Source organism: Coloeus monedula (assembly GCF_965178545.1).
Source record: "Coloeus monedula genome assembly, chromosome: 5".
In the NCBI taxonomy this organism is placed as follows: domain Eukaryota; kingdom Metazoa; phylum Chordata; class Aves; order Passeriformes; family Corvidae; genus Coloeus; species Coloeus monedula.
The window spans coordinates 4,654,292-4,674,474 of NC_138785.1; the positions used below are offsets into that span (position 1 = coordinate 4,654,292).

Consider the following 20,183-nt stretch of genomic DNA (forward strand, 5'->3'; position numbering starts at 1 on the left):
CATGAGCAGCCCACTGTTAAACAGGAGATTAGGGGCACAAAGCATGTTTTTGGAAAAAAACCTTTTCATCCAGTTTTGTTGTCAGCCTCAGGCACAAAGTGCATTTGATCGTCAATACACTTTATAAACTCTGTGCAGATTTGTTTTATTATAGGTGGAAGGCCTGTGCCAGAATTTTCACCTGTTGCCTCTTGCTATTAGTTTGCTCGTGTTGGATGGGAGGAGAACTGGTTTCTGGTGAATGCAGTGGAACAAAACGGTTGCTACGGATTTATTTTAAACACATGTTTCATCACATTGTGATTTAAACAATTTAGAATGGTGCAGAGGCCACATAACTTCTTCTGGTCTAAAATAACTCCAGTTACTTTTTTTATAAGGCCAGAGGAAAAGATGTCCGACCGATGTTCGCCGCATCCCGTTTCCAGCGCTGCCGGCAGCGGTGCTCAGCCGGACGGGACCCAGCGCTGCAGGCCGGGGTTCCTCGGCGCGGACACCCGCTGCCACCCCTGGCCCGGTCCCCCGCTGTGGCCGACGCGGCTGTGGAGACGCAGGGAGCGGCCCCCGGCGCGGCGCGGGGGCGGTCGGGGGCGGGGCGCGGCGGGGGCAGCCCGGTGCCGGTGGGGAGTCCGTCCCCGGCGTGCTCGGCTCTGCCGTCTGTCCTGCCTCCCGCTCTCCCGATCCAGCAGCACCGTTGCGCAGCTCCCGCGGGCCGGCGGGGACGGGACGTGTCGGGAGCTCGGCGGGGCTCGCGGCTTGCGAGGCGAGGCTGGACGGCCGCGGTAGGGGCCGAGGCCGCCCGACGCTGGCGGCGGGGGGCGGCGGGGGCCCGGCGCGGCGCGGTGCCGCCGGGGCCCGGCGCATGGCGGCGGCGGCGGCGGCGGGGGGCATCGCCACGCTGCCCGACGACGGCGGCAGCGGCGCCTTTCCCCCGGGGCACTTCAAGGACCCCAAGCGCCTATACTGCAAGAACGGCGGCTTCTTCCTGCGCATCAACCCCGACGGGAAGGTGGACGGCGTCCGCGAGAAGAGCGACCCGCACAGTGAGTGTGTCCCGGGACCACCGCGGGCGGGAGGGCGGGCGGGTCCTCGCCCGGGCAGTGGGGCTGCGAGAGGGGCCGTGCCTCGGCCGTCCTGCCCTGCCGAAGCTTCGGCAGCGAGCCCTGCTTGGAAAGCGCCCGTAAATGTGCCGAATGTTCCTCTGTGCATAACCGCGAGTACGCAGACGGAGTTAATTCATACCGAGTTAATTCATACACACGTGCTGCGGCGGATGGTCCCCCACCGGCACCCGCGGAGTGTCCCGGGGCAAAGCCTCGCTGGCGGCTTCGCGCTCAACCTGCTGGGTACAGAGCTCGTCAGGTGCACAGAGGTTTGGTTACGGGCTTGAAGGGGTCTCGAGTTTGTTTGCGTGGCCCTTAAACGGGTGTAATGGCACTTGCCGGCTCCACACGGCGGCGGTGAATGCGTTGGAAGCATCAAGGTACAGAGAAGGTTGTTCTTTTTCCCACTGCGGGTAGGTGCTCCTGAGTAGGAGCCCTTTTGGCATACAGGTACTCTTAGGAACAGAGGGGTAAATCTGGCCAAGGAAGCAGCAGGGTTTATAACAAACTGCTGTCAGACCATCTTTTTGACTTAAAATGTTGCATATTGTGTGGTTGTTTTTTGTTTTTTTTTTTTTTTTTTTGCTAACTTAATTAACGACGGTTCAGCTACAGATAAAACCTATGGATTCCAGCAGCAGCAGGAAGGAGGTCGTCCCTCCAATACATGATCTTTTGAAGGGAGGGAGAGGCTCCTGGGCTGGGAACACAGCCCATGGATTGAGTTGGTTATAGGCTTGCAGGGAGCGTGTGGCAGGTTGCTGTTACCAACACAGGCTCCTTTTGGTCCCATGAACCAAATGCCTTCTACAGAGCTCAGAATACTTTGGAAGTGTTCAGTATGGAGGTTTTGTGGATGTAGTGGTGAGTTTTTGATGTGCCTGTGAGGCATTTCCTTCAGAGCAGGTACAGGGAGTTGCTGCCTAGCTGTCAGGTCATCCCAGTGCGATTCCTGGTTGGAGAGAAGCTGTTATTGTGCAGGGCCTGCCTGCAGGCACTTGGCATGAGAAGCAGGTGAAATGCCTTACTAGGATTCTTTGTCTGCGTTGCACCTGTGCTCTGAGTAATGGATGCAGGGACCGGGCTAAACTTGGGGGAGAACGAAGTGAGGAAACAGACCAAAGGTTCTTAATACTACTTTCCACACTGGACATTCACCTTTTGCAAAACAATTAGTTTTACCCAACAATTCCAAAGAAATCCTGTAACAGGAATCCTTAAAGGAAATAAATCTCATTAGTTCATCAGATGTGTCACCTAACCCTCGGAGTAACTATGAAAATGTGCTGGAAACCTACTACAAAGGGAGGTGATGTTGAGTGAAGGATGTACAAGGCTGAAGCTGGATCCAAGACATTGTCATGGCTGTTGGGTTCTTGCCTCATTCCCTGTTTCTGCTTTTGAAAAGTGCAGGTAGTGGTGTGTGTTGGTCTGTGCTCACCTGGCTGAGCCACGCTGCTCTGAGTGGAGGTGGTATTTATCACTGCTGCCTTTTTCAGCATGGAGCTCCCCCTTAATCATCTCTTCCTCCCTGCCTTGTTTTATTATTCTCTCAGTAAAACTAATACTTGTTTTTCATTCTTGAGTCCATTGAATGTGTGTTTTGTCTTCCTGTTGAGCCTTATCAATATTAAAATTTTCAACTGTCATCCTGTGCTTTCCTAGTAGTGAATTGTGCTTGAAAATATTTCTAATCTTGATGATACTGCCTTATTCTTCCAGGTTTTTCTGTTTTGACCTATAGCTGTATTTTTGCTGTCTTTTTTTTTGGGCTCCTCATTTTGCCTCTGTACTTTTTCTTCCCTGCCTCTTCAGTACTATCTGATCACAAGTATTCTTTCCCCTTTCCTTTGGTGCTTCCCTCTCTGAAGCTCCTCTCTTTTCTGACCTTTTTTCCTCTTGAACAAATGGTGCCAGCAGGTAAAGGAAAACCTGAGTTGTATGTGGGTGATGTGGCCTCTGCCCTGTGCTGCACCAAGTCAGCTCCTCGGGCACCCTCAGCTTGGCACTTGCTGGCCAAGTGTAGAAAACCCTTTTGTTTAAAAAGAGTAGTTTGTAAATGTGATACACCTGGGAGCTGCTGGGATTTGCTTCCAGTGAACACACCTGGGGACAGAAATGCCACCACACCTGAGCTGCTCCCTTGTCCCTTGCTGCCATGCTCTCCTTTTCTCATTATCAGACAGCTCTTGGCTTGTGGCTTTTTCTTTCTTCCTTTCTCTTTTTTTTTTTTTTTTTCCTGGAAGAACCCTAGTTCTGAGAAGCAGAAAATAATCAGTGCTGGAAGCATCAGTGAGGCTCATTGCTGGGGCATTGCATGGTTCACATCCTTAGCATCTTTGCTGTAAATACGTCATTCCACACGACTCTGCTCAACTCTGACCTGGTGAGTGCTGCTCTGTGGAAGTCCCTGTGAAATCTCATGGTATTCCTGGCATGGCAGAAGGCAATAAATCTTGGACAGTGTGAGAGGACTTTAAAAAAGAAATTAGCAATGAAAATATACACCTCAAGTAATTCAGGGTGATTTTCTTAGCTGAGCAAAAGGTTTTTTAAGGTGGTTTTGAAAAAAGAATACCATGTCTTTGCACAATTTGGTTTAGAAATAATGAAAGGACAGTTCGTAGAGATACTTGTGGTTGCTGCTATTCTTAGGAATTAATTATACAAAATAACATTTCAGTAGCACATCATCCTTACTTTTAAAGAAGTTCTTATTTTAGAAGGCAAATTACTGTCTCCTTACGTTTCAGACCAAAGCTTTAATACTACAAACAAATTTCCATGATCCATGTCCTTTTTTGTTCCCCTCCTCCTTCCTCTATTTGACATACTTATCTGTTTTATGTCATGGCACGGTTTTATACTCACCCCACTCACATTCATTTATTCATAATTGTGTGGTTAATGAAATTAAGAATGGAAGTTGACGTCCTGCGTGCTGGAGGATTGGGATCATATGATTCACGCAGCTGAAAACCAGGACAGGGCGTCTTCCATGGCCTTTATTGCCACATCTGACGTGTGTGCTGCAGTGACTCCAGTGAAGTGCCCCTTTGGACACACTCTGGGGACTCCATCCTGAGTTTTTTCCCTTGAAGAAGTACTTTCAGGCAAACAAGAAACAGAGGGCGCTTGCTGAGAGTTTTGTTGTTTAAAGCAAAACAAAAAACATGGCTGGTTTTTTGTTGTTGTTGATCAACAACTTTTGATTTATGCCCTGGAAAACGTACAAAGAACGCAGTGTTTTTGGAAAGACTTTTAGAAACTCTCCAGAGGTGTTTCCCTCAAAGAGGCTACAGTACTGGTGAGGGGAGAAAAGCATGGGGAATGGAAAGAGAACACTTATCCATACATATAGAACATATCTAGTAGTACAGCTGGTTCCTTTCACAGTTCCCCTAAATGAGGAATGGTTGGCATTTATGCATTTCCAGAATTTCTTAAGCAGGTTTGTTTCATGATGAGCATAACCCAAGACAGTATCCAAGGGATCCCGAGCCATTCTTGTCCACTCCTTAATGAGGTGACAAGGCTCCAGCCTCTCACTTGGAAAGGATTCAGCTGTGTGAGCTCAGTCAACCGTGCAGATGTCTGAAATACCTTCTTCCTGCTCAGTACCTCTCTCCTCTTCCATAAATATCTGAAGAAAATGTAAAATAGGGTAGTACTGGTCCAGGAAAATTTCTTATGAAGGTTCCTTTCATAAGTAGTTGTTAATGTTAAGATTTTGACTTTTCTCTCACACAACATTTAAATGGTTGTGGAAAGACTCTGCTGAAATATAGGCTGACTTTTAGAGCAGCTCAGTGAAGATGATGAAAATCTGATCACTGATCATACAATGGGAGAAAACTCATGGTGATCCTCAGAAAGAGGAAGCTGAGCAAATGTCAGGAAGTGTTTTCGTAAGAAGGTTCAGTACCTGGTGTTTAACTTTTATAGGTGCATATGTTGTTTGGGACTTGGAATATCTCCTTTCCCGTTTTGGTGTCCCAAAGACATAGCCAGAGCTGTTGACAGGGCAAGATCTGTTCCAAATCTTAGCACTAAGTGAGAGGTGACTCTTCTTTTAAAAAAACCCTGCCCCTTAACGTTCAAATACATGGCTTCTACCCAAGTCCTTCTGGAAACACACTCTTTCTGCATTACTTTTAATCTGTTGCGCAGACCTTAACTGCTTTGCCAAGTACGTTGTGGCATAGCCCAGAAATTCCTCTTGGCTCCTGGATGTAGCTGCCTTTAGGGGATGAGGTAGCAGAGACACCCCGTGTGAAAAAGTTGGGAATGTGCTTTGTTCTGCTTCTTTTGTCATAGAAATACCATCATGTTCCTGCATGGTCCTGCTCAGGGGAGGATGCCCTCTCATCTGTCATGTGTGTGCTAATCCTCTATCCCGGATCCTAGTGAGCCTTGCCCACCCCGGAGCTGTGTGATCCAGTAGCAGGTACACTCTAAAGGTGGACCAAAGCAATACAAGATGTCTCCAGTGGGCAGTGAACTGTCCTGTCCCTCTCAGCTGTTCTCTGCCCAGTTTGGGAGTGGGGAAGGTTCCAAGGGCACCACCACGCACAGGTACACTAGAGGGCAGGATTTAGCCCTTAAATTGTGTCACTTTGGAAATCAGGAGTGTTTTTAGGTACTTACATAGTCTTGTTTGCATGAAAATGATAATCCAACTCCTGTTAGCCACTGCACACCCAGAGCTGGAAAAGACAAATACAGATAACATGTAGTGAGATCAGGGGGCTGCTGTTGGTTTTTGTTTGGTTCATAAATGCTTAAAATTTGTGCAACTGATTCTAAGAAAAAGTTTATCTGTAGTGGGGTCATATTTAAAAGCATTTTATAGAAAGTGAATGATGTTAGTAACTCAACCTGAATTTTAAATCATAATCCTTTCAGTGTCACTTTGTTTCTGTAAGCTTTCCCGAGCTCCCCTGGATTACAGATATGGCAGGCAGTTCTAATAAATAATTATTTGATCATTATGGTTTTTAGCACTCTTAGGAGATTGCCCTGGGATCGCTGGCCATCTGTTTCAGGATACTTGGGCGGTGATGGATTGTGCTGAACTGGTTAATGACCCTGGAGTTAATGGTGCTCTTGACTGTTGGTGACAGCGTGTTTAGAGCAGTTATCTAATAAAACCAAACCAGACTCAATGCAGTCCAGAGAATGCTCAAGTTACTGTTGCTGAAGAACATACATAAGTGTATGGAATCTGTCAATTGAATATCTATGCCAAGCAATATTTGAAATGTTTATGGCTTGATTTTGAAGGCTTAAAGTTGGTAATGAGATAGTGTTTCAATCCTGATGGAGAGTTAATAGCCTTTGCTTTTGTTAGTACCTGTTTAAGACTATGCATTTCAAAACAAAGCAACTTTCTCATCCTTCATTGTTTTCAGTAGTGTTTGGTGACAATATACGGGTAAACTTTTTCCTGTCTGCCTCTTCTGCTGCCTCCAGATGTGTCAATAAAAACGTTAAAAGGGCAACTCTCTGGAGTGCTGGTGGCATTTTAGGGTTATTATCTTACGTAGTTCTTTGTTTGTTCAGGGTAGGGCCAGATTTTGACTGGAGCCTGATAGGATCAGCTGAGAATACAAATGAGATGATGTCTGCAGAGTTGGGTGGAGGTCGTCTTGCAGGAGCTGTCATGGTCCTCTGTTGGTGGAGTGACCTGGGTGAGCCTGCCACTCATGTTTGACTTCTAGAGCTTGAAACCACATTGCCCGAATGATTCAAAGGATAAGGTTACTGAGGGTACTGGGAAAGGGCAAAGTAGGGTGCAGATGCCATGTGCAGTGGCAGTGTGGTGAAATTCTGCTCTTGTGCTGCAGAGATCACTGGCATGTCTGTTACCTTTTGATGGGATTTCAGTAGGTCTCACAAAACCACAATTATTAGCATTCCTGGAATGTGCAAGTCACAAAATCCCGGTACCCGTGGCTATGGAATCCTGTATGGTGGTGTTTTGTAAGAGCAGGGAGAGATGTCAGCTGTGATACAGCTCGAAAATATTTGTAGTCTGTTTCTTGGTTCTTTCCTTTCCACTCTCAGGCTGGCCCACAATGCCTGATGCAAACGTACCTATTATTCTCAGATGCCCTGTGCCATTCTGTGGGGGTGTAGCTTTGGGGTTATTTTTGCTGATAAAGGATGTCCTTAACATACTCGAGTGCGCAGTTGCCACAATACCTCAATCTGTGCTTGGGGGAAGGTCAGAGTGTTACCTCTGGGGACTGGCACCAGTTTTTTAGCAGACTATCTTTTCTTGGTGTTTCTGGGTACTGGGCTAAAAATCTTCATGTGTTTAATTTTAATCCACATGCCCATCACTGAAATGTCAAGAGAGGTGTGAGAGCTGGTGCAAGGGTGGTGGTAGGAGCCTGAGGCTGGGAGTGTGGAATGGAGGGACACGGAATGCCCCTCTCCAGTGGCAGCTGATTGTCACTGCCTGTCCTGTGGTGCCATGTCCTGACCCATCTCATCTGTTAAAATGCAGGACAGTATACAACTTCTTCCCAGAGGGTTGTCTTGAAGAGTCCATGCAGTTGTCACCTATGTTTTATTTCAGGTTAGAATAGTAATTTTGGGACTACATTACAGAGAATGTTCATACAGTCCCACAACTCTGGGAAGACCAGCGGAGAGACCGACATTCCTGAGTGTAGGGAACCACACCTGTGGAGTGGTTGTGTGCAGTTTCTCCATGGGCCCTACTGGTACCTGTGGGAACAGAGATGGATGCAAAACGAGGAACATGGGTTAGTGTGGAGAAACAGCCACTGGGGGCCATACAGGGGCTGTATGGGAGAGGCTGGCACTTCTGTTGAGAAGTCTCTAGGGAATCCTGCTGCACAGACCTGTTAGGCTGAGCAGCTCCTGGGAAATAGTATGTGGATTCCATCTGTCGTGGAGCAGTTGGGATAAACAGTTGAACGTGCTCCTGGCCATGCCTCGGAGTATGTAAATAGGAAGGATTCATTTTGTGGTTTTTACAGATGTTTACAGATTCACTATGGATGTTTTGCTAATGGTAATGTAGTTCATTCAGGAAAATGGAGGAAAAAGATGTACAATTCTCATGTCCTTAGAAATGCAGGAATTCCTCAAAGCTGAAGAGGTGCTCAGAACTGCCTCATGTTGCCAGGTGCTATTTGTTTCAGTCCTAACCTTCTGCTTGCTTTACTGCTTCAAGCAGTAGCATCTTCCAGAGCACTTAACTGTGCTACAGCAAGTATCAGTGGTGGTAAGGTGTTTTCCAGTGATCAGGCTCTAGTCCCATGGATCAATATTGTCTGTGTGATGTTTTATTAGGAGAAAACGCTGCTAGGAGTGGGATGCCTGGCTGCTGCTTTGATGTGGTTAGGGTGAGACAGTGTGATGGCCAGTGCTTGTAGCTGGTGTACTTCAGGAGCATCTTCTTGCAGGGATGTCAGGAGCATTGTGGACATTGAAACCATCACATAGATCTAAACCAGAATATGAGCACTAGCGATGGTCTGGCTGAAGCAGCAGGGAGCCAGGTAGGTTCTTCCAAGCTGCAAGGTCTCTCTTGAAAGCTTCCAAGGTCTCTCTTTTGTTGTCAGGAAAGTGCTCGTGTCCCTTCTTAGTATGGTGAATGTCTTCAGAATGAAAGTGAGGAGTGTTACCCAAATATGCACGGTGTGTTTTATTTTCAGTTAAGGAATTTGGTTTCCTATAAAGAAAACTCTTTACTCAAGCAAGGCTGCATTCAAAAGCAAATTAGAGTCTTTTTGTGAAGGCTGGGATCCATTACTGAGCTGGGTCAGCAGTGATTGACAACTCTTGTCCTTCACTGCAATGCCTGCTGTTCCCCTGTGGATGCTTTATTTAAAGGTCAGCACAGGGTGGTCACACAGCTTGATGGAAGGGGATGAAATAGGAGGATGAAGTAAGACTCTGGGCTTAATGTGGCATTTGCACTGTCCTTGCAATAAAGGAGATGGGCAGGCACCAGTGCAATACTGTATGTGCACATGTATGGCTTTTGATTGGGGTTTTCTTTTGACTTTTTGCATAAATATTTATTAGAGTCTCAGTGATCAGTATCACTGGTATTGGAGATAGGGGAAGTGCAAACCCAGCGTAGTCACTGTCTCAACCTTTTGGCCAGGTTAAGAGCAATCAGCTCTAAAAGGCAGCTTAATTCACAGGAGCTCCTCTGTATGGGGTTGTTCCTTCTTGCTCCCCCTGTCTGCTGTGCCATCTCTCTACACCCTGGTGCCTGATGGAGTTCCTCTTTCACCACTGTGCTCCAGAATCTCTGATCCAATTTACTGATTCTTCTTGGCATTCCTAAAATCCAGCTTTTCCTTTCCAGCTGTGACAGTGAGGCTTACTGAGCCTATGGGTTGGCAGTGTCTCACCACTGCTCTGGCAGTCTTTTCCTTTCATCTCATGTGTTACTGCTCCGACATCAGTCACGGCCCTGAAATACTGAGTACTGCTGAGTAGTTGTGTGAGTTGTACTTGGAGGAGGGACACTACAAAATACCTTCTAAAAATGAGACGTTTTACCTTTTCCATCTTCTGAAATGCCGTTCCGTGTTTGCCTTAGGTTGTCCCCGGTTTTATGTGCTTGTTTTGCTGCAAGTGAAAAACAGGTCATAGTTACAAGATGAGTGAACGCACAGTACACATAAAGCCGAATTTCTGCAAGTTCTGTATGTGTCTTCTGATATGGCTGAGTTGGCTGAACAATTGCACCAGCTTTGTTCTAAAGTTGAGCACCCAAAAGTGGTTATTCTACGATTTACTTCAGTGAATACTAAATGAAGCGAAAGCAAATGAAAGCAACATGGGGGATTGCCTTACCCTTTCTAAGAAAAGCCCTTTAGGAAAAGTCTTAAAAAAACTACATATGAGCAGGCATGCATTATTATTTTCATAAGGAAACCCTGAAACATTTTTCTAAATCAAGAATTTGGGGTGAAAATACTGGTAATTTGGAGACTAAGCTTTATTACCTGTACCCAGTAATGAATGAAGTTCTTCTCAGGTAAAGTTAGGTATTTTTTCTGTTTGGTTTTGCTCTCTTGGCTTCCAAAGATGCATCAGTTCATCTGCAATGCCAAGGAGTCAGCAAAGAGTGTGGCAGAAGTCATTTAGAAGGGTTTTACATGACGGTGACTTGGAGTTTCTGGCGTATTAAATCCTTTCATAACTCGAAGCAATTGCTGTTTACTTTACTCGGCAGCGCAAAATGCCCAAGTTGTGCTTTGTAAGCAGAATCCAGAAACTCTGGATTTGCTTTTGCATGACATTTTTAAAGGGCTTGATTAGGTTTGATCATCCAGATTATGCGAGCTGTGAGAAATGGAGAAGCGTGGCTGTGCGTGTTTTACATGTGGGCACACAGGCAAGGAGCACAGTGTCACACTGGTGCCAGAAGTGTTGGATGTCACACTGTTCTGAAATTACTGTTCTGCAGGATGACTTTACTGTCTTTTGTATGAAATTTATAGGGAGCACCAGAGAATACTGTGTATTTGGTAATCAGTGTTTTGTGGGGAGGATTCCCAGTGCCACAGGTGCATGTTAGGTAGAGCTGGATATTTGTAGGAATTGATGTCAAGATATAAATCAGAATAGGTGAGTAAACTGAAAAGGGAAATAATTTCCATTGTATTTACTATCTGTACTACTTAAAAAGGTGAAAACTCTTAAATAAATCTGGGAATGTTCATGTTAATGTGGTTGATTAGATTAGCGGGTCGATGCTTAAACAGTTACACAAATTACTGTTCTGCTTAAAGCCTTGGTTTACTCTTAAGTGTAACCGGAACTTCCTGAAGTGTTTTTGTTTCAGTAGTGTGTATTTTTGTTGTAGATGTTTACATTTTGGAGACCTCGGGTCTGTCTGCGAGTGGTTTTATGCCTCTGGCTGGCAAAAAGGAAAAAGATACACTTAGAATGTTGTCATGCAAAAGCAAAGAAATGTGCCTTTGTATGGGAGTGTGACTCACTGTTTCTCACTGTGACACTCCGTGTGCTTGATTGTTTTTGTTGCAATCCTAATGGTTTGGTTTATTAGCAGCCCACCTCTCCTGGTAAGATTTGCTGGCTGTTTCTCATCTCTGTATCTCCTCTCTCCCCCTCACGTGTGTTCCAGGTTTTAGGCAGCGTGTGCTTCAGTGACTCTGGCAGTGGCTCAATTTTGCCATGAGCGTATGAAAGTGAGCAAGTTGTTCTCTTGTTCGCGGTCTGAAGACTTGAGGATGCCTCGTATGTCAGCGCTTATCAGATAGCAGATGTTGAATTGCTTAGTGTGCCTTTGAGAAAGAGATATCAGAAACTGTCAGAGACTGTTGTGGGACAGAGAGACAAAGATTTTTGTAATTCCTGGAGATAAGTTACAGTAGGCATCACCAGCTCGTGGGCTCGGGTTTGGATCTGGTCCAGCAGGCAGGAAATGCTAGAATGGGGGTGTTAATATAGGTATGTTTGTAAATGCATGTGTAGCTTTGAAGCAGCCCCTGGGTTTGGGAGGGTTTGACGTGTTAGGTGTGGAGCAAGCACGTCTGACTCCCTGTGTTTTGCTTGGACACCTGTCTGGGACTAGATGTTGCCCCCGAGCATGAAGGAATGGCCAACTTCAGCCACAGAGTATGGCAGAGCGGAAATTCGGCTGTAGGGTGATGCATTTAACGAAACGTTGTTGAGTCTCACTTTTCCCTTCCTTTTCTTTGTGAACTTCCTTGCATTTCTGATGCTTATTTCCTCTGGAGCTGACCCACCTCTGCAGTGAGACTGCAAAATAGCTGCTTTGTGCTTTCCTGTGGGCACGTAGGTGCAGGAGGGTGGGCGATGGGAGCTGGCGCTGCAGCTTCACTGCAGTGTCACTCGGGGGCCTCGTGGAAGGATTTTCCTTACAGGGCCTCTGCAAATATGTTGGAGATGGGCCCTGAGCCTTTGGCTGGGCCTGAGCTTTTCCACAGCAGACTGTAGTAACACTAGTCATTGATCCAGAGACGTGCGGCCTGGGTTCTTTGGGGGGTACAGAAACTCTCCCTTCTCATAAACTGAGAGGTGTTTTGCTTGTGACCTTTTTAGTTCCAATAAAGCAGCTGAATATTAGTGAAAACAGGGGTTGAAATAGTATCCAATTTGTCCTCTCTTCCCCATAGCTGCTCCCTTAGCTTCAGTGTGGCAAGCAGAGTTCTCACTGTGAAGTGATGGAGGCTCTTGAGCAGGAGGCTGAACTAGACAGAGTCCTTCTGACCCGAGTTTTCTGTGATTCTGCTACTGGGGCTGTCTGTGGGTAGGCTGTTTGCTAGGTGTGTTATAGTGAAAATGCAGCTGAGGCTGTAATCAAACCTTTGTTTGCTGTGTAAATGTGTGCAAAGCCAGAGGCTCATAGCTGGTTTTTACTTTAAGGTTTCTCTGATATAGTGGTTAGAGTTCCCATTTCCTTGTGGAGGAGTAGGAAAATGGGGGTTTTATTAATCCCTTTGGCTAATACATCCTCAAATTCCACCTACTTCAGAAGTGTGTTTGCCTCATGCTCCAGTACAGCACCCTCCTGTACTGCCCTTTACCCTGCCCCATCTTCACTGCTCTTTGCTCTTTTTGTCTGCTTTATTTTATTTTATTTTATTTTATTTTATTTTATTTTATTTTATTTTATTTTATTTTATTTTATTTTATTTTATTTTATTCCTAATGTGTTTGTCGCTTTCTCTTCTCCCTGTGACCTTTATTTTCCCTTTTCCTTACTGATCCTGTGGCATTCTCCTGCCCCAGAACATCTTAGCAAGTGCAGCTGCTGTGAGTGAAATACCAGCACGTGGTTTTGCTCACAGGGATTGCCCCGGGTGAAGGGCTTACCAGTAGATTCCCACTGGGAGTCAAAAGGTAGTACCAGCACAACCGTGAGCAACTTCCAGAATGTGTAGCTCTGTTTTTCTGAAGTATTAAGTTGGGAGATTTTGCCAAGCTCTTTGAAATGAACCACTTTTGAAGGAGATTTTTGGCCAAACCCTTTGTGATGCAGAGCAGTGAAACCATTTGGGACCGTTTAAGTTGTGCAGTGTAACTGGGTCTGGGCCACTCTAAAGCTTTGGTTTGTTAGAACTGTGAAAGGGCCTGAGAGTTTGCATTGTACGTGTGATTTTCCAGTTCTAGTGCTCAGAACAATAAAAATACTTTTGGAAAATGTCCATATTTTCTCTGTTCTCTGCATTTGCTAACAGCTTTCCTGTCTAGCTACTTGTCCTTAGAATTATTTTCTGCACTGGACTGTGCAAAACTGCCTTGGAAATTTTTTTTTTTTTTTTTGAGATCTCTAAGAAAAGCAAGGAAGATCCATTTTTTAACAGAAATCTGAAACCTTGCTGACCACAATGCTATTAAATACCACTTTTCAACTTCCATATTCTTAGAAAAGTCTCTCCGAGTTGTGAAATGCCCATTTGTAAGCCTATTAAATACACTGTTCAGTTTAACTGGCAGCTTGTACATCTGTCCTGGCCACATATCCTGTGAAAGAGCATTTCACTGCCTTTTGCAGTGTGGTCCAGCTTCCTTTAGTGCCACAAGTTGTACTGGTTCCAGTGGAAATATGGGTTGGACGGTGTAGCTCATGGTGTTGTTCAGCCAGAACATCAGTGAATACGAATCTCTAACAGAACCTCCGTGTATTGTTGGGAAAAACTGTTCCCTCTCTATCCATTTTTATAGTACTGGAAGGCACCATAGATTCACTTGAGCTACGTCACTCAGAGTTTCTCTGCTGGTGTAAAAGTGCGTTTGTACATCTTGCAATTCATTCCTTCTTACTTGGCAGAATGATTCTATCAAGCTTATTATGATAGAAAAGAAAGTCTTTAATAGGAGCTGTAAATTTCCTCAGTCCTTTGACTTGGTTGTACTGTTTTATTTAATAACTTGGTGATGACCAGTTATTTATTTAAAAACTGGTGAAGCCCCAGCCCTGGAGATGTTTTCTCAGCAGGCGAGCTCTGTGTTGTCACAACACCAGCAGGCATCAGGCAGAGCCTTGTGCTTGGGTTCCTCGTGGATTGCAGGGCATGAACGGGAACAGGGAAATAACTCACTGCTGTGCTAGAGGGGCCCTCAGAGGATTGCAAGAATATCTGGGAAAATGGGCCTTTTTAGCCCTTGGTTAAGGAGCTCTTTCATAACAATCTCTGCTACTTTTTTGGGCTACAGATGTCTTAATTATTTGACATTCATGAATCGGGTTTTGAGGTTCAGTTATGCTGAGAACAAGTATTGGGAGTAGATGTGAAATGATGAATGGAGTCTGAACTGTTGCTGTTGGTGATTGAAGGCTGCAAAAGATGCAGATCATCGGTGTCAAGTGATACATTTCTCTAACAACCAGTTTAGTTGGAGTGGGTTAAACCTAAAATTGTCACTTCTGGTGATGATCATGTGGTCAAAATGTGTTGGATTAGTAAGGCTGTGTTGTATCTTGGCATCTTCAGCTCAGTGTAACCCTGTGGCAAATATTCACTGCATTAATAAAGCCATAAAATAATGCTGAAACCTGGAAAACTCACAGTATTACTCTGGCTCTGTTTGTTCATGTATTTTTGGAGTTGGAGAGGAAAATCCAGTGAAGCTGATTTTCATTTTGGGGCTTTGAGTATTGCAGCTCTTTTCAAACTCTGCAGGAAAACCTTGGGGCTTTTTTTTCTTCTCACAAGCTTCTCCAAACTATACAAATTTTTACAGGACTTAGAAACCTTTACCAGAAGTTTATTTTCACAGAATTTGAACTTCTGGCCTGGTGTGATGTTGTAGGATTTCGTGTGTGTTTTTGTCCAGAGAAAGTCATGAAGCATAATAAGTCAGTACTACAGTAATTAATATTAATTTTCAGCTGTTCCACAGCTGTTTCTTGTTAAGTGTGTGGTGAAAGCTGTGTGCTTGGGCACATCTCAAAAGTCTATTTCCCACAGTCCCTGCCCAGAGCACTTTTCCACATTGTAGCTTCCCCAGAGGCTAAGGAGTTACACTGAAGTGTTTGGAGCTGTTCACAAGTCTGATTTTGGCCTCATAACTTGTGAGGGCTGTATTTTGGATACTTGATTCTGAGATGAAATTGCGCCTGACTTTTTACTTGTACCCTGAAAAAGGGTTTGCAGCAATTACCCCAACAGTTTCATGTCCCTGTATTCCTGTTGTTGGAGTTTTGGTTGGTTTCTTCAGTGCTGTCTCTTTTTCCCTTCCACAAAAAGCCAAATACGCAACAACCTCTCTCTGAATCTCAAGAGATGCTCTTTCTCCAAAATTTACAGTCACTTCGGGCTTTTATTCTGGTGGCTGAAAAGCTCAAGCTATTTAAAACTGCATCTCCAAACAGAATAAAGTACCTGCTGCACCAAAGCAGGTGGGTGAAGGGAGCTCTTGCCCGAGATGTTGTATACAACGGGCAAGGGCAGGCAGAAGGGGAAGCTTTCAGATGTTCATCCAAACTACCGAGTTTGATTTGTGGCTACAGAAATCAGTTAAGGCTTTGTGCAAGTAACCCACAGGTAGTAGCTAAAAGCTGTGTGATAGGACCTTACAGGTTTTCCTTTCTATACAATCTTTAATTTCTTTTAATTGAAGCAAAACACGTTCCTGATTTGTGTAATGCTGTTTCCTGTGCCTTTGCTGCCTTCACCTATTGCTGCAGTTCCGTTTGTTTGTTCCACCCACTTGTTGGATGGATGAGGTAAACTAACGGATATTTCTCTGTTGGGAACTGCCAGAACCCTTAGGCAGTGATATGGACCTGAATAGTCTCAGCTGCAGCCCACACTCGCCGACAGCCTGTACAGAGCTGTGTACGTTCAGTGTCCGATGCTGTTGCGCAAACATTGAGAGATACCTCTGGAAAAACTGCCGTGAAAAATTTCTATTTTCTGGGAGCAGTTGATTGTGCCCTAAGTGGGCTTTCAAGGAATTTAATGGGTTTTTAAGTTGCCTTTTTGTGAAATGAAGATGGAATAACTCAATCTCACCATTGCCATTTATAAAAATGGATTCAGAAAGCCAAAGGTTGAAAATTTATTCTCATTGCAAGCTGAAGCTTTCTATGGTGCAGGGTTTGAAGCAGTGACTGTCAAGTGCTGTGATCCCACGATGGCTATGAAACCTTTTGTCTTTTGTTTTTGTTCGCAGTCAAGCTGCAGCTTCAGGCAGAGGAACGAGGAGTAGTGTCCATCAAAGGTGTCAGTGCCAATCGCTTCCTGGCCATGAAGGAGGATGGCAGATTGCTGGCCTTGGTAAGCAGCACTTTCCTGATGTCTCTGTGTGTGTTGGTGTGTCCTGCCCTCGCTGTGTGGAGTAGCCTCTCTTCCTGCGGGAGCTGCTCAGTGTGGGATTTATCAGGCAAAATGAGCGCTGCACAGCTTCTGTCAATTACTTGAAATAGGAGCTAGAGGAGTTGGGTATTTTTGCCCTACCCAGGAGCTGAAAAATTTAAGAGGAATGGCTTGTCTGAGAAAAAAAAAAATCACAGTGATCAGGAAATTATAAAAACAAATGAAGAATGGAGTGTTTGTATTTTTACCCTCAGGAGTAATTTTTTCCTCTTTCACTTACTTTCACATAAAGTGATTTTAAAAGACCTCTTTGAAGTGGAAAGTAAAGCCAATTTCTTTTAAAAAATTACTTTCGTGATACTAATCTGTATAAATTGTTTTCTCATTTTCCTTTGTAGAGAATCAAGGGTTTTTTGGGCACTTCTACTTCTGAAGTAGAAAACTGGCAAGAAGAATATTTTTGAAAATGTTATGATAAAATTTAAAAAGTTATATAAATGTGGGTAAATTAAACTGCTCTCTAGTGAGACTAGTTTTAGTTTAAACTCTGGTGTGTTTTATTGGAATCAGCTGATTTTTTAGCTGTGTTTTAAAGCCGGTGTGTGCAGCAGACTCTGGAAGTTAATGTCTCTCCGAGCCAGATGATAAATTTTGCTTTAAGAGCTGCAGTTACATTCATTTTGCTTATGAGACATAGACACTGTAAACCCCTCATCCATATTTTAACCTTCAGTGCCTGGTGAAGCACCACTGCAGGGCATCTACTCTGCCAGAATTTCGGTTTGCAGTAATCATTGGTGCTTTGGTGTATTCACACAGCCCCATTCAGTCTCTGCGCAATTCCCTCCCGATGGCTGGGGTTAACAATGTGCATTCCTAACCCTGACTGAACTGCAGCTAATGAAAGACCTGTGCCAGGGGCTGCAGAAATTGCTTCTGATTCCCTTTCTCTGCCTCCATGAAATGAGACTGAACGTAGTTTTACAGGAGCAGGGCTCCCTGGGGCGCTCCTCTGCTCTGGCTCCAGGGAGTTTTGTGTGGGCTCAGGAATGCAGTTAAAGAACCTGCTTCAAGTTACTTGGATATTGTGTGACAGCTCAGTTGAAGAAAATGTGAGGAGTTGTCCACTGTGCTATTCTTGAATTAAGGATAATTGGGAATTTCCTGTGGTGCTGGTGCGGTGGCATTTGGCTTCCCATTCTAATTGCAGTCCGTACCCTGAGCGACGGCGAAGTGTCAAAATAGGGTGTTTAGCACCATTTGTTAAATTAAACAAAACACACAGGGGTGTGTTTATATTTGGGGTTTCTGACCTGCTGCTGCATGGTGGGTTTGGTTGTAGAACATGCTTCCCTTGCAGCAGTTTTAGCTGTAGTTCCTGTAAAGCAAAATGCTTTCATGTATCATCCGTTCACTCGGACTTACTCTCACAGAATATGTAAAGTTGGGTCACTTTGTGCTTCTCACTTGAGCTTATAAAACTTTTTTCTTTTGTGTTGTTTCCGGAAATGGGTATTACTTGAATCATGTTTGCTGCACACAACGTTGTTATTCATAGGTGCAAACTCTCTTACTCTTTTAAGAATTTTTTTTTTTTCCTCCAACCAGCCTAACAAACGCTGCTGCAATTTCATGGCTGTTTTCTGTAGCACTGGCAATGTTTTTCCATGAGGATTGCTGCACTGTGACTTCCAACAGTCTGTGGCTGGCTGTGCCTTTACCATTTTCTGCCTCTGAACACAATCAGGAAACTGTTTCTAATTGCCAGCGTCTCTTGTTCAGTTCGAGCAGGGCTGTGTTTCACGAGAGCTTGCAAAGAGCGTACACTGGAAATGTTTGTGGTGAATTGCACATGGTGAAACACTGCTGAAATTTAGGACATTATGGAACTTTCATTTCTAAACACGTAATTTAGTCCTCTTATCCATCAGTCACTCAAGTACTATTCTGTCCTTTTTAGTCTGGGTTTTTTTAATTACTCTTCAGTGTCCAGGATCAATTTGCATAGCATCCTTGTTACAAATAAATCAACATCTTCGGAACTACGTTTGCAAATTACTATTCAGGCCTGCTTTTCGTCTTGTTGGATGTTTTTGTAATTACTTGTTGAGACATGCTGCAGGGTTTGTTCTGAGCTGGGCTCTGCAAGATGATTTACTGCACAGCCTGTGGATCACTGCTCACCCTGGTGATCTATGTGGAGGTGCAGTGGGTCATGTTCTTGTCTGGAAACCTGGATGCTGCAGCTTTGATGGAGCATTTTCTTGCTCTTTACTAACAGACTCAGTGTGGGGGAGAGGAGATCTCTACCACTGGAGGAAATGGCTGGTTATGAATGCAGATAGTCAAAACCTCCCCTTGGAAAATGCTCTTTTAACTGGAAATATTTGTGCAGAAATGCATTTGTTCCATCAGATTTTTGATGGAAAAACTGAACCATTTCCCATCTGATGTGGCTTATTTTGACTTTCGAGTTTATTATAAGAATGAAATACTTTGACTTTATAGAATGAAATGTGATTATTTCATTTAATGAAGAAATTTCCCAAACTTCCCATGGAAGGAAGAGTTTTGATTAACTTGTATTTTATAATAAATAATTTGTTATTTAAGGATATGACCTGTTTGTTCTGTCATGGCTATGTGGTTTTGCTGCGATCGGCCAGGTTTTACCAGACTTCAGGAACTTGACCTGAAGGGAAATTCTTGTCTTTTGATGTTATGGATTAAAACTGTGTTCCAAGAATGTATGTGAGAATAACCTGCATTTAGTTAGTGGAGTTCAGGTGTTTCACGAAGTGCTGTGAACGCTTCTGCTGCCAGATCAGCACTCTGAATGCAGCCTGGAATGAAGTGTATTTGAAGGAAAAAACCACAGCTATCCAGGGTTTTTCCAGGTGCTGAGACTGACACTGCAGTGGCTGGCATCCTGCTCTTGCTGGAAAGCAGTCCAGCTCCTGAAATGTCACCTTTGGCAGATGTTAAAGAATACATAGTTCATGAAGCCTGAACTGCCATTTGTCACCTAAATGATGGGGTTTATGTGAAAATAGACAGCATCCTGTAGGAAAGCACTGGTATCAAGTATGCTTTGGGGAAAAATAAGGATTTTTTTCACCCTTTTTTGATGGTGTCTCTGCTTGAATTTCCAGCTTGGGCAGTTGTACTGAATTGTCTATACTCTGCTTAAAGTTTTTGTTCTTAAAGGCTTCTTTATACATTTTCTGATCTGAACAAAGAATTACACACTAAAAGCAAATTAAAAGCTGCTTGATCTGTGTTAGAGACAATAAATGAACCATAGGTAAAACCTCTTCTTGTAGGTAGTTTTAACAATATTTTCACAGTAAGTATCTTTCTTCAGTCGCGAAACAGTTAATCTCTATTTCTTAAAACCACAGGTACTGCTCATATTCTTGTTAAGTTACTCCCCTGAATGTGAAGAATTGATTTGTGGTGCTACACCAGTAATGTGTTTTCTTTTCCCTTTTAGAAATACGCAACAGAAGAATGTTTCTTTTTTGAGCGTTTGGAATCCAATAACTATAACACTTACCGGTCACGGAAATACTCGGACTGGTACGTGGCACTGAAAAGAACTGGACAGTACAAACCTGGACCAAAAACTGGACCTGGACAGAAAGCTATCCTTTTCCTTCCCATGTCTGCTAAAAGCTGATTTCCATGGCAGATTCTGAACACCAGTGCCACACAGCACTAAAAACATTGCCTTTCCTACTCCTCTCCGAAGTAGCAGAATATAAGCAATTAT

General features: G+C 44.2%; 1 protein-coding gene across 1 annotated transcript; it reads left to right on the forward strand.

Annotated features, from left to right (window-relative positions):
- Positions 1-862: 862 nt before the first annotated feature.
- Positions 863-20,146, forward strand: FGF2 (fibroblast growth factor 2; the record flags this gene model as incomplete). Its single annotated transcript, XM_082282224.1, has 3 exons — positions 863-1,043; positions 16,269-16,372; positions 19,905-20,146. 3 exons carry the CDS (start codon positions 863-865, stop codon positions 20,088-20,090), a joined length of 471 nt encoding a protein of 156 aa, XP_082138350.1. The 3' UTR covers positions 20,091-20,146.
- Positions 20,147-20,183: the final 37 nt, after the last annotated feature.